General features: G+C 41.6%; 1 protein-coding gene across 1 annotated transcript in view; it reads right to left on the bottom strand.

Annotated features, from left to right (window-relative positions):
* Nucleotides 1-12,362, bottom strand: part of RBM22 (RNA binding motif protein 22) — a 34,040-nt gene that overhangs the window by 16,269 nt on the left and 5,409 nt on the right. The window contains exons 3-5 of the mRNA XM_073631013.1: nucleotides 5,321-5,350; nucleotides 1,261-1,393; nucleotides 293-393 (exon numbers count right to left, since the gene is read on the bottom strand). Of these exons, the coding sequence (XP_073487114.1) occupies nucleotides 293-393; nucleotides 1,261-1,393; nucleotides 5,321-5,350 (264 nt within the window). The remainder of the gene's footprint in view (nucleotides 1-292; nucleotides 394-1,260; nucleotides 1,394-5,320; nucleotides 5,351-12,362) is intronic.

Raw genomic sequence — 12,362 nt, forward strand, 5'->3', positions numbered from 1 at the left:
AACTTTGTCTAAAGCCGCTATTCTGTCTAGGGGTTCCAAGGCACAGTTACTATTTTAGCATCTATAAACAAAGTGTTGCAGATGCTATTTTCTGTGCTAAAAATCTCACGGTGTGCCTGCAACTAATAATATGTATTCATTTTTATCTGTCATGTAGAAGTACCGTATCCCTTTTTTACCTTTTTTTCTACTATTTTAGCATATTTCCACAAGTTAACCTATTTGATTCAGTCTTTTACAACACACAGTTCTAAATATACATGCCAGTTTCAAGGGTGGCTCTCAAACTTACCTCTCTTTCCATGTTCTGAGTGTAGTATTCTTTGTTCACATCAGACCTAGGCATGTCATCCTTTAGGGAAACTCCAGCATCGCGTACTTGAATTGGCAGTCCTGTAGAATTTATTTTTTTTATTGTAAGTGAACAAATAACATTTTACAATATTTTTTGAAAATACAGTAGAACCCTATGCCATTGTAAATCGATAGTGAAGCAGCTACACAATCAAATAGCTCTGCCAAATTTTGTATTCTGACTCTATAAACTAGATACTAGTAATGAAAATGTAATTCGTGTACTGAATACCATTTCACATATCTATATTTTTCCTACATTTACATACAGACCAAACTGCAGCAAAAGTGTCAGAGTTAGGAGAAGTTGTAGGGTTTTATGCACATGGGCGAGTGCTGCTTACAACTAATGTCACAGAAACCAATGGCTGTGCACAGCTATACGCCAACACTTGCATACAGACATCCATTTCTGGACACAGGTAATCTGCATCCAGGGTCGTACATCAATACATACATTTACACAAATCCCAGCGCATAACAGCATACAGCTATAGATTTCTATGGGGGAGTGTAGGCAGTCCCTGTGGCTCTTTATTGGTAAAATACTTCAGAATTTTATGTTGTATGGTCCAAGGCGCATGAAGGCCTAATGCTTCAAAAAGGTACTTGTGAAGTTGCAGGAACAATTTATTTAAAAGTAAATTAAAACAAATGAATAAAAGCTCACCACTTGGTCTGCATGTAAAATGCAGAGAAAAATGTATAATTTGAAAGAATAGGAATTCATATACTAAATACATGTATTAACCACCTACAATTATCAAAATACTATATTTTTTATGATATTTGCACGCTCAGAATAAAGCAAGCTCAGAAACCACAATTTCCTCTTATATGGCCAAAGTAAGTAACTGCAGATTATATATAAATACTCAATAACCATCTTGCTAAAGTGCCACTCACCATACTCCAGATCTAGTAGACAGGTCTGACAGACATTTTTCAATTTGCTACATGTCTGGCATACTTCTGTCTTCTTAAAACGCATGCGCACCCCTGGACACCAGCGAAAAACTGTAAATGGTCGAGCACATATCTGAAAAGGCAGAAACAAGGCAGTTAAAAGCTGAACTGTTCTAATAGAAAACACACATATTTTGTCTGGCAGTAATGGTTGGCAGTTGCAGAAAATTACTAGAAAATGGCTTTGACACAGCTTGAAGTGGAATTTTAGGCAAACAGCACATACCGTACATAATAGAGTCAAAAACACTTTGCATTTTATCATCCAAAGATTGGTAATTCTGACCCCCTAGGTTCTCTACACATGTAATTTTGTGGAAAAAACCAAACGTGACCGATTTTTATTTGCACCCTGACCCAAAATTATGGACGAAATATGGCTTTTCACCTGGTTGCGTGACTTAAACAATGGCAACCTTGATGAGGCTACTATTGTACTGTTTTTACTTTTAGTTTTTCTTTTTGAATTTTGTATGCTTGTTATCTGGCAGCTTTATGATGCAAATTTTTGTATACCCTTTAACCACCTGCTGACCACCCGCCGCAGTTATATGCTGCGGCAAGGTGGCTCGGCTGTGCGAATCGCTGTGAACTGGCTTCTGTAGGCGTGCGCACGCCGATTTGGCCAGTGGGGGGGCCAATCAGCGGGTCCGACGGACCAGATGTCCGCTGGCCGCCCACGACTGTTCCCCACACAGAGACAGAACAGGGAACTGCTAAAGTAGACAAGGCAAATCTCTGTTCTGACAGGGGATTACACTGAGATCTTGCCTTTCTGCTATGCAGGAAAACAGATCTGTGTTATCTATCCCAGGCAGCCCATCCCCCATACAGTTAGTAAACACACCCAGGGAACACAGTTAACCCCTTCCCTGACAGTCATTAGTACAATGTCAGTGCATATTTTTATCACTGTAATAATGTCACTGGTTCCCCAAAGTGTCAAAAATATAAATTAGGTGTTTGATCTGTCCACTGCAGTACCGCTAAAAATCACTGATCACCACCATTACTAGTTAAAAAAAAAAAATGCCACAAATCTATCCCCTATTTTGTAGATGCTATATATTTTGCGCAAACCAATCAATATATGCTTACTGGGGTTTTTTTTTTTTTTTTTTTACCAAAAATATGTAGCAGATACATACTGGCCTAAATTCATGAAGAAATTAATTTTTTTTAAACATTTTTTATTGGGCATGTTTTATAGCAGAAAATAAACTTTTTTTTTTCAAAATTGCCGGTCTTTTTTTGTTTATAGCGCAAAAAATAAAAATCGCACAGGTGATCAAATACCACCAAAAGAAAGCTCTATTTGTGGGGAAAAAATAGGACAACAATTTTACTTGTTTACAGCAGGGATATGCAATTAGCGGACCTCCAGCTGTTGCAAAACTACAAGTCCCACCATGCCTCTGGGTGTCATGCTTGTGGCTGTCATGAGTCTTGCCATGCCTTATGGGACTTGTAGTTCTGCAACAGATGGAGGTCCGCTAATTGCATATCCCTGGGATACAGCATCTCATGGCCGTGTAATTGTCAGCTAAAGTAACGCAGTGCTGTATTGCAAAAAATGGCCTGGTCATTAAAGGGGTAAAACCTGGGGCTGAAATGGTTTACATTCAAACAGACGTTTACAAAAAAGTAATTGCAATTCTGATGAGCCAGCTTTATGATTACACACATTCGCCAACAGCAGCATGGTTGTTTCCTGGTTCAGTAAAGCAGCTTATGTCATCTCTCCACCTCCAGCCTGTTTACTCATTGAGCAAACAATATCTCTGCCCAATGAACAGGAAGTTGACTCAGTCAGTAGCAGAGTGATCAACTAAACTAGCAAAAGTATATGTGTATCAAATTAACTCTGTAGGTGACTTTAAAAATGAATTTGCATGGTGGGAATGCCCAATTTGTACTTATTGGTCAGATATTAGAACTCAGTTCAAATCTATCTTATTAGATAGATGGATTTCCCGCTACATTTTCTGCTCTACGCCTCCACCATCCCTCTCAGTCATTATAAGAAATGTGTGCTGCCACACCTCTTGAATGCTGCTAGACACCTGATCCAAATTTATTGGAAAAGATCCCAAAGTACCTAGTTAATTAGACTGGATAAAGACGGTGACACATATAATAGGTGCTGAGGAAAAGATGGCTACATGTAATGTGAACTATGAAAAGTTTTATGCAGTCTGGGCCACCTGGATTCATTATAGCTACATTATTCCAGGGTTCTCTTCTAGGGGGTCGACCAATATAGTTTTTTTCAGGGCCAATAGTCGATATCAGGTGCTGGTATTCTGTAGATTTGTTTTTATTTTTACACTATCTTTTTTTTTTTTTTTTTTAACTTTTTTTGCTGTCACAAGGAATGTAACCATCCCTTGTGACAATAATAGGCAGTGACAGGTACTCAAGGGATCTGGGGGTCTATAAGATCAGCATTTTTAATACTTTCTATTTTTTAAAACTGGCACCTTTAGGATGAGAGTAATCCAGAAGCGATGTCATGACATCGCTTCCGGGTTACTAGATTTGAGACCCGAACAAAGCAATCAGCTTTGTTCGGGTCTCTGGCCAGCCAGTGGACGTGCCGGTTGGACCTACCTGTGGAACGGGAGACCCGGGCTGAGTGACGTCCACTCCCGCTACTTGTGAGAACGGCCCAGCAGCTGCTTAGCTGCATTGGTTATTACAAGAAAGCCGTTCATCTGCTCTAAAGAATGGTACCGGGGTGATGCCTACAGCTGCAAGCATTACCCTGGTACAACCACTTAAAGCAATTTGCTACCGATTCTTCAAAAAAAAAAAAAAAAAAAAGTGAATATCGGCCGCCGATAATCGGTCGACTCCTAGTCTTTTCCAGGTCTTCCCAAATGCCCACCACATCAGTTTAAAGTGGACCTTCAGCCTCTTCCATCACTTCCCTCCACTCCACCCCTCCTTCCATCCTCTGTAGATATTGTCCTTTTTTTTCAGGCCAAAATGTCAGGCCCCCGTCTGCACATGCCTTAGGCGGATAACGTGCACAGTGCCCACTGTGCCTCCCAGGATATGCATGTCACATATCCCAGGAGACATAGCCTTCTATTCAGGAAAGGAGGAGGGGGCGGGCCAATCACCGCATCATTGGAAGGCCCGCCCGCTGAACCAGGAAGAGCAGGTGGGCCCCTCAACGTCAGAAAGAACATGGCGGCATGGCACAGATCTGTAGCTGGGCATGAGAGGATCTCAGCGTGACATCACTGGATCAGCTGAATGGGCGAGTATCTGAAATGTGCAGATACCACCTAAAGGTAAACGGTGGGGTACAATTAAAAAAAATAAATAAAAACCATGGGAAGAAAGTGAGCAGGTGCAGATTTGCTTTAATGGTGAATTCCTACCTATTCTTTTCTATTTCTAATGCTGTCTGGAGAAGCTGACTATAGCAGCAAAAAGTCACCGAGTCGTAAACAGGTCTGAATCCTATTTGTACTATGTTTATACTTTATTCTCTTTTTTTCCCTGTTTGCCCTAGTGGTACATGGTTAAGTTTCTGGTCACGCTGCGTGCAAATTACCCATTTCTTACAACACTGTCTTGTCGCCAGAGTAAGAAATAAGTAGATGGAAGACATTATCTTATTATATAACAAACGTACTATATGAACATACCTGTGAAACTACCGGTAGCCACAGATGCGATTTTCACTTTCTCCTCAGAGAAATATGTTTGTTTTGTGAGTGCTTGTTTTATGCTTATTTTAAGTGTGATAACATTTACTTCTGATTTGCTATGCTGAATGGAGGACGTTCGCTGAATTTTGTAACCTTTTATACTTTTGTATTGTAGGAGAATAATAAAGATTACATACAAAAAAAAAAAAAAAAGTGACACTTTCACCAAAATATTTTCATCATTTAGTGGCAGTAATAAGACAACTTGCTGCATGTAATTATCAGGATAAACAAATGTATAGGATGCATTCATAATCTGTGAGTGGATTGCATCTTACCTTGCATTCTTTTCCATACTTCTCTTTGGTCTGGAAAAAAAAAACAAAAAAAACACAACGCCTTAAAGATTAATGAAGTTTGATTGCAGCAATGACTAGAATCATGCAGCCTTCAGTTTATTACAAGAATGCATCTGTACAATAAACTCTTTAATTAAGACCTGTTCCCATTTCAAACCAAAAAAAATTAAAGACTAATTACCTTTTCCAGGAAAATGATGTGGCAAACCTTAAAAAGGAGGAGACGTTCCAGCCAAAGCTCGTTTGACTGTACTTCTAGGGCAGTGATGGCGAACCTTGGCACCCCAGATGTTTTGGAACTACATTTCCCATGATGCTCCACTACACTGAAGAGTGCATGAGCATCATGCGAAATGTAGTTCCAAAACATCTGGGGTGCCAAGGTTCGCCATCACTGTTCTAGGGATCACAGGAGTGCAGTTAGTTTTGCACTCCTGTGACCCGTTTTCAGCAGAAAGCGGACTGAAGTCCGTTCTGTGCTGAAGTCACAGATGTCAGTCCAGGCACCGCTACATCCCGACCACTGAGTCTGGATCCGCCAGGTGCCTGGACTGACACCCATCTCAGCGAGCCACTGAGAGCCTGAGACAGCCGCTCGGCCCTTTCCACAGCTCAGCGCTCCAATGAGCGAGGAGGGAGATGAGCGGAGAGCTGTGACTGACAGTCTACCAGCTCTCTGCTCGGGGAGTTCTGAAAAACCAAATGATCACCGATGTTCGATCGCTTGGTTCTCAGTGTGAAGGACCAATGCTGCATCCACCTAGGCAAGTATGATTAGGGGGAAAAAAAAAAAAAATTCCCTTAATTCTCTTTTAAAATTAGAGCATGCTGTATTCTTCTGCTAATCAAAATGTTTTTGCCATATTCAGATCAATAAATGTGCCCTTCTTGGACCTTAAAGTGTTACTAAATCCGGGACCATACATTCACTATATCTGGTCTCCCACAGTATACAGGACATGGAAATGCAATTATTTTAGTAAATATAAACTGCTAAATACCTTTGCTCATCAGCAGTATATAGCAGGAAAATCTTGGGACTCCTATCAGTTCCTGGTTAAAGTTTGTAGGAGGCGCTTTCATGCTGCACTGAGCTGTTCTATCAGGATCCTCTGTCTGGGCAGTGCTAATCACATGCACTCTCTCAAGAAAAAAAAACAACAAAAAAAAACACCACACAACTCTCTCTAGCAATACACACTAAACTGAGCACGTGCAGCCTATGTCTTATCCTGTTCTGGAGTCAGTAGTAGAAGAGGAGGAGGATCTGTCCATACAAGATCTAACAGTCTTTTTACACAATGCAGAGGATAAACCTCTTAGGTTCCAAAGCAAATGTATGCTTTACTGCATATACTGACTGAGTTTACGGTTGTGGGTTTAGTTTTAACACTATAAGGTGTTAAAAAAAAAAATATTTCTCTGAAACTGATAAAAGTAATTGTCTATTATTGCTTCTAACATATTTAACCACTTGACCTCTGGAAGGTTTTACCCCCTTCATGACCAGGGCATTTTTTGATATTCAGCACTGCGCTATTTTAACTGGCAATTGCTTGGACATGCAACACTGTACCCAAATGAAATTTGTATCATTTTTTCACACAAATGGAGCTTTCTTTTAGAGGTATTTGATCACAACTAGGTTTTTTATTTTTTCCATTATAAAATGAAAATAGACTGAGCATTCTGAAAAAACAATTTGCAAATAAATTATCTTTCCTCATAAATTTATGCGAAAATGCATTCTGCTACATTTCTATGGTAAAAATAATCCAAACCGGTGTATAATTAGTAGAGGTTGACGGATATATCGGCCGGCCGATATATCTGCCGATATTTAAGTTTAATTTTTAAAAAATTGATACACTGCCAAACATGAGGTATACAGGTAAGTGGTTTTTTATTACTCCTGGGTACCTGTATTACCAATCATATTATCCCTTCCAAACCCCCCCCCCCCTCCTTACCCCTTAGGTAATTTACTTCCACTCTCCCCCTCACCCGTACAATCCCAAGGTCTCTTTTGTTTATATCTGCCGATATTTGGTGTTTTTTCCTTAATCGACATCGGCCGATTGTGCTGATAAAAAAGGCTGATATAACTTCAGCACAACTTGCAAATGACTTCTGAAATAGAAGTCAATACAAGTTGCCTGAAATCTTCTGTGAAGCAACTTCTCTCCTCTCTGGGCAGCCTGCCAAATCTGATAAAAAGAACCTGAAGTGATACAATGTTTACACTTATGAATGGACTGAACCTGTGTAGATGTGCTTCAATGGATCTTAGGAAGGGCGTAAGCTGACTAGCCCGAGACATAATCCATCCATCCATATCTGAATCTACTCATGTCTGAAACTGTGTAGGCATTTCTTGCCTGTGATACTGCTTGAAAGGATTATACTTGCTTTGTAAATCTCTCCTGAAGATATTGTGAAATAAAGCAAAGAAGTTTTTAAGTGCAGCAACCTCTTGGACTTTTTTTCTCTCTCTCTATATATTTTTTTTAGCAGAGACCCTAGGGAATAAAATAGCGGTTGTTGCAACATTTTATGTCACACGGTATTTGCGCAGCGGTCTTTCAAACGCAATTCTTTTTGAAAAAATACACTAATAAATAAAAAAAAAAAAAAAAACTAAGCAGTAAGGCCCCTTTCACACTGGGGCGGTGGGGGCGTCGGCGGTAAAACAGCGCTATTTTTAGCGCTGCTTTACCGTCGTTTTTGCGGCAGTATTCGGCCGCTAGCGGTGCGGTTTTAACCCCCGCTGGCGGCTGAAAAAGGGTTAAAACCGCTCGCATAGCGCCGCTAAAGCCGCGGTATAGCCGCGCTGTCCCATTGATTTCAATGGGCAGGAGCGGTTTAGAAGCGGTGAATACACCGCTCCTTCACCGCTCCAAAGATGCGGTTTGCAGGAGTTTTTTTTTCTCCTGCCAGCGCACCGCTTCAGTGTGAAAGCCCTCAGGCTTTCACACTGAAGAAACAGAAGAGGCAGTTTTAGGTCGGTTTGCAGGCACTATTTTTAGCGCAATAACGCCTGCAAACCGCCCCAGTGTGAAAGGGCTCTAAAGTTAGCCCATTTTTTTCATCCAAAAGTTTTGATTACCTGTTTTTGTGTATTTAATATTTAAGATATAGTTTTTTTTTATTTTATTTTTTTATCTAAATTCTACATACAAGTGAACTGATTGGAGGTTTGTTTTGTTTAATAAATGTTTAACCACTTGACAACTGGGCACTTAAACCCCCTTCCTAACCAGACCAATTTTCAGCTTTTGGTGCTCTCACATTTTGAATGACAATTACTCAGTCATGCAACACTGTATCTTTATGAAATTTTTGTCCTTTTTTTTCACACAAATAGAGCTTTCTTTTGGTGGTATTTAATCACTGCTGGGTTCTTTATTTTTTGCGCCGTAAAAGAAAAAAGACCGAAAAATCTGTAAAAAAAATACATTTTTCTTCATTTCTGTTATAATATTTTGCAAATTAGTAATTTTTCTTCATATATTTTGGCCAAAATTTATACCGCTACATATCTTTGGTAAAAATAACCCAAATCGGTGGATATTATTTGGTCTTTTGAAAGTTATAGAGTCCAAAAGCTATGGTGCCAATATCTGAAAATTGATCACACCTGAAGTACTGACAGCCTATCTCATTTCTTGAGACCCTAACATGCCAGAAAAGTACAAATACCCCCCAAATGACCCCTTTTTGGAAAGAAGACATTCCAAGGTATTTAGAAAGATGCATGGTGAGTTTTTTGAAGTTGTCATTTTTTCCCACAATTCTTTGCAAAATCAAGGTTTTTTTTTTACTTTTTTTTTTTCCACAAAATTGTCATATTAGCAGGGTATTTCTCACAGACCGCATATGCATACCACAAATTACACCCCAAAACACATTCTGCTATTACTCCCGAGTACGGTGATACCACATGTGTGAGACTTTTACACAGAGTGGCCACATACAGAGGCCCAACATGCAGGGGAGCACCTTCAGGTGTTCTGGAGCACCCAGGCCAATTCTGACATTTCTCTCCTACATGTAAAAATCATCATTTATTAGCTAGAAAATTACTTAGAACCCCAAAACATTATATATGTTTTTTTAGCAAAGACCCTAGAGAATACAATGGCGGTCGTTGCAACTTTTTATCTCGCACGGTATTTGCGCAGCAATTTTTTTAACACGTTTTTTTTGGAAAAAAAACTGTTTTGTGCTTTACAAAAACCAAAACAGTAAAGTTAGCCTAATGTTTTTGCATAATGTGAAAGATGAAGTTACGCCGAGTAAATAGATACCCAACATGTCACCCTTCAAAATTGCACGCGCTTGTGGAATGGCGCCAAACTTTGCTACTCAAAAATCCCCATAGGCGACGCTTTAAAATTTTTTACTGGTTACATGTTTTGAGTTACAGAGGAGGTCTAGGGCCAAAATTATTGCTCTCGCTCTACCGATCGCAGCGATACCTCACATGTGTGGTTTGAACACCGTTTTCATATGTGGGCGGGACTTACGTATGCGTTCGCTTCTGCATGCGAGCACACAGGGGCGCTTTAAACATTTTTTTTTTTTTTTTTATTGTTCATTTTACTTTATTTATTTTAGTTTGATGCTTTTTTCCAAAAAAAAATTTTGACCACTTTTATTCCTATTACAAGGAATATAAACATCCTTGTAATAGGAATATGGCATGACAGGTCCTCTTTACAGTGAGATATGGGGTCAATAAGACCCCACATCTCACCTCTAGGCTGGGAAGCCTGAAATTAAAAAAAAAAAAAAAAAGATCCTGGCTTCGATCGTAGCGGTGAGTCGGTAGAAGCACCGCAAGGCGGCGGGAAGGGGGGACGTCCGGCTGAAAAAGCTGATATCTGAATGATGCCTGTAGCTGCAACCATCATTCAGATATCTCCGCACAAAGTCAAGGACGTTGTATGACGGCCGGCGGGCGGGAAGTGGTTAAAACGCTTTTTTTTTTTTTTTAACACAAAGTTGTCCATTTATACAATATTTCTACCACATAACATGTACATACCAAAAATGACACCCCAAAATAGATTCTCCTGCTCCTCCTGAGTACGGCGATACCCCATGTGTGAGACTTCCACAGCCTGGCCACATACAGAGGGCGAGTACAGCTGAGCATGGCTCAGCATGGCGGGGTATGGCGGGGGCATGGCAGAGTATGGCGGGGGCATGGCAGAGTATGGCGGGGGCATGGCAGAGTATGGCGGGGGCATGGCAGAGTATGGCGGGGGCATGGCAGAGTATGGCGGGGGCATGGCAGAGTATGGCGGGGGCATGGCAGAGTATGGCGGGGGCATGGCAGAGTATGGCGGGGGCATGGCAGAGTATTGCACAGCATTGCAGAGTATTGTGGGGGCATTGCAGAGTATTGTGGGGGTATTGCAGAGTATTGCACAGCATTGCAGAGTATTGTGGGGGCATTGCAGAGTATTGCACAGCATTGCAGAGTATTGTGGGGGTATTGCAGAGTATTGTGGGGGTATTGCAGAGTATTGTGGGGGTATTGCAGAGTATTGCACAGCATTAGTAGTGAGGGATGGCTGAGCATGGATGGATGGATGTCTCTGTGCAGCGCTGTGGGCACTACACATACAGCCCACAGCGCTGCAGACATCCATCCATCCCCCTCCCCGCTCACTGTGTACCGATCGGTACACAGGAGGGGAGGAGAGGAACCGGCGTCATCAGATGACGCCGGTCTGTTTACATGTGATCGCGCCGTCATTTGACAGCTCGATCACATGGTAAACGGCCGCGATCAGTGGCCATTTACCGGGATCCGTGATGCGCCGGGTCCCCTGGACCCGGCGGTCACAGATGTGTTCGGGTGCGCGCCCCAGGGGGCGCGCGAGAGGGGAATTCTGGGAGGACGTCATAGTACGTCCACCCAGAGTTATCCAACCGCCCTGCAGCTGTCATTCGGCTATGGGCCGGTTGGTAACTGGTTAAATGTAAAAAAATTTCTGTATCAGTTAAGGTTGCTCTCACACTGGAGTGGGCATGCGTTGACGGTAAAACGCTGCTAGTTTTAGCGGCGCTTTACAGTCATTTTAGCAGCGCTATTCGGCTGCTAGCGGGGCGCTTATAACCCAGCTAGCAGCCAAGGAAGGGGTTAAATGCGCCCCTGAAGCGCCGCTGCTGAAACGCTTTGCAGGCGCTTCGGCAGCGGTGCGCATTCATTTCAATGGGCAGGAGGGGTGGTATACACCGCTCCAAAGATGCTGCTTGCAGGACTTTTTTTTTTAACATCCTGCCAGCACATCGCCTCAGTGTGAAAGCACTCGGGCTTTCACACTGAGACTGCAGGGGAGCCGTGTTACAGGCACTTTACAGGCACTATTTTTAGCCCAAAAGCACCTGAAAAACACCCCAGTGTGAAAGGGGTCTAACTGTTGGATTTTATGAGATGAAGGGAAAAAAAAAAAAAAACGACCTAATATATCGGCATCACATATCGGCCATTGCGATTTCTAAATATCGGCATCGGTCAGAGAAAAACCCATATAGGTCGACCTCTAATAATTAGTCTACGTGAAAGTTAGAGAGTCTACAAACTATGAGAATAAAGACTATGAGAAGAAACTATAAGAAGAAGGAAGCATCTCCATTCTGCGCTGCAGATGGCTGGACCCACTATTCTTGAGTAAACTGCTCCGGCTATCTCAGATTTGAAGGGTGCCTTTTCCAAACTGCAGGTTTCATAGATGTTAAGCTAGAAAATGCAAAGTGTTCTCTAAATGGCGCCCGTGCAGAAGAGGTGACTGCCTGTGTTCACTAAGCAGCAGGGCAGCCGCTCAGCACGGTACATGGAAGACAGTGGTAAACACTGTAAAAAACAGCTTCCATGGGAATTGGCTAAGTATGGCACATGCATACTTACATAGATCCAAGCTAGATCAATGTAACTGTGTAAAAATAGCCATATCTGGAATCCAGCTTTAATTATCTTGAAATTTTCTTGGAAGTTGTATTGATTCCTTCA

This window comes from Aquarana catesbeiana, linkage group LG05 (assembly GCF_042186555.1).
Source record: "Aquarana catesbeiana isolate 2022-GZ linkage group LG05, ASM4218655v1, whole genome shotgun sequence".
Taxonomy (NCBI): Eukaryota; Metazoa; Chordata; class Amphibia; order Anura; family Ranidae; genus Aquarana; species Aquarana catesbeiana.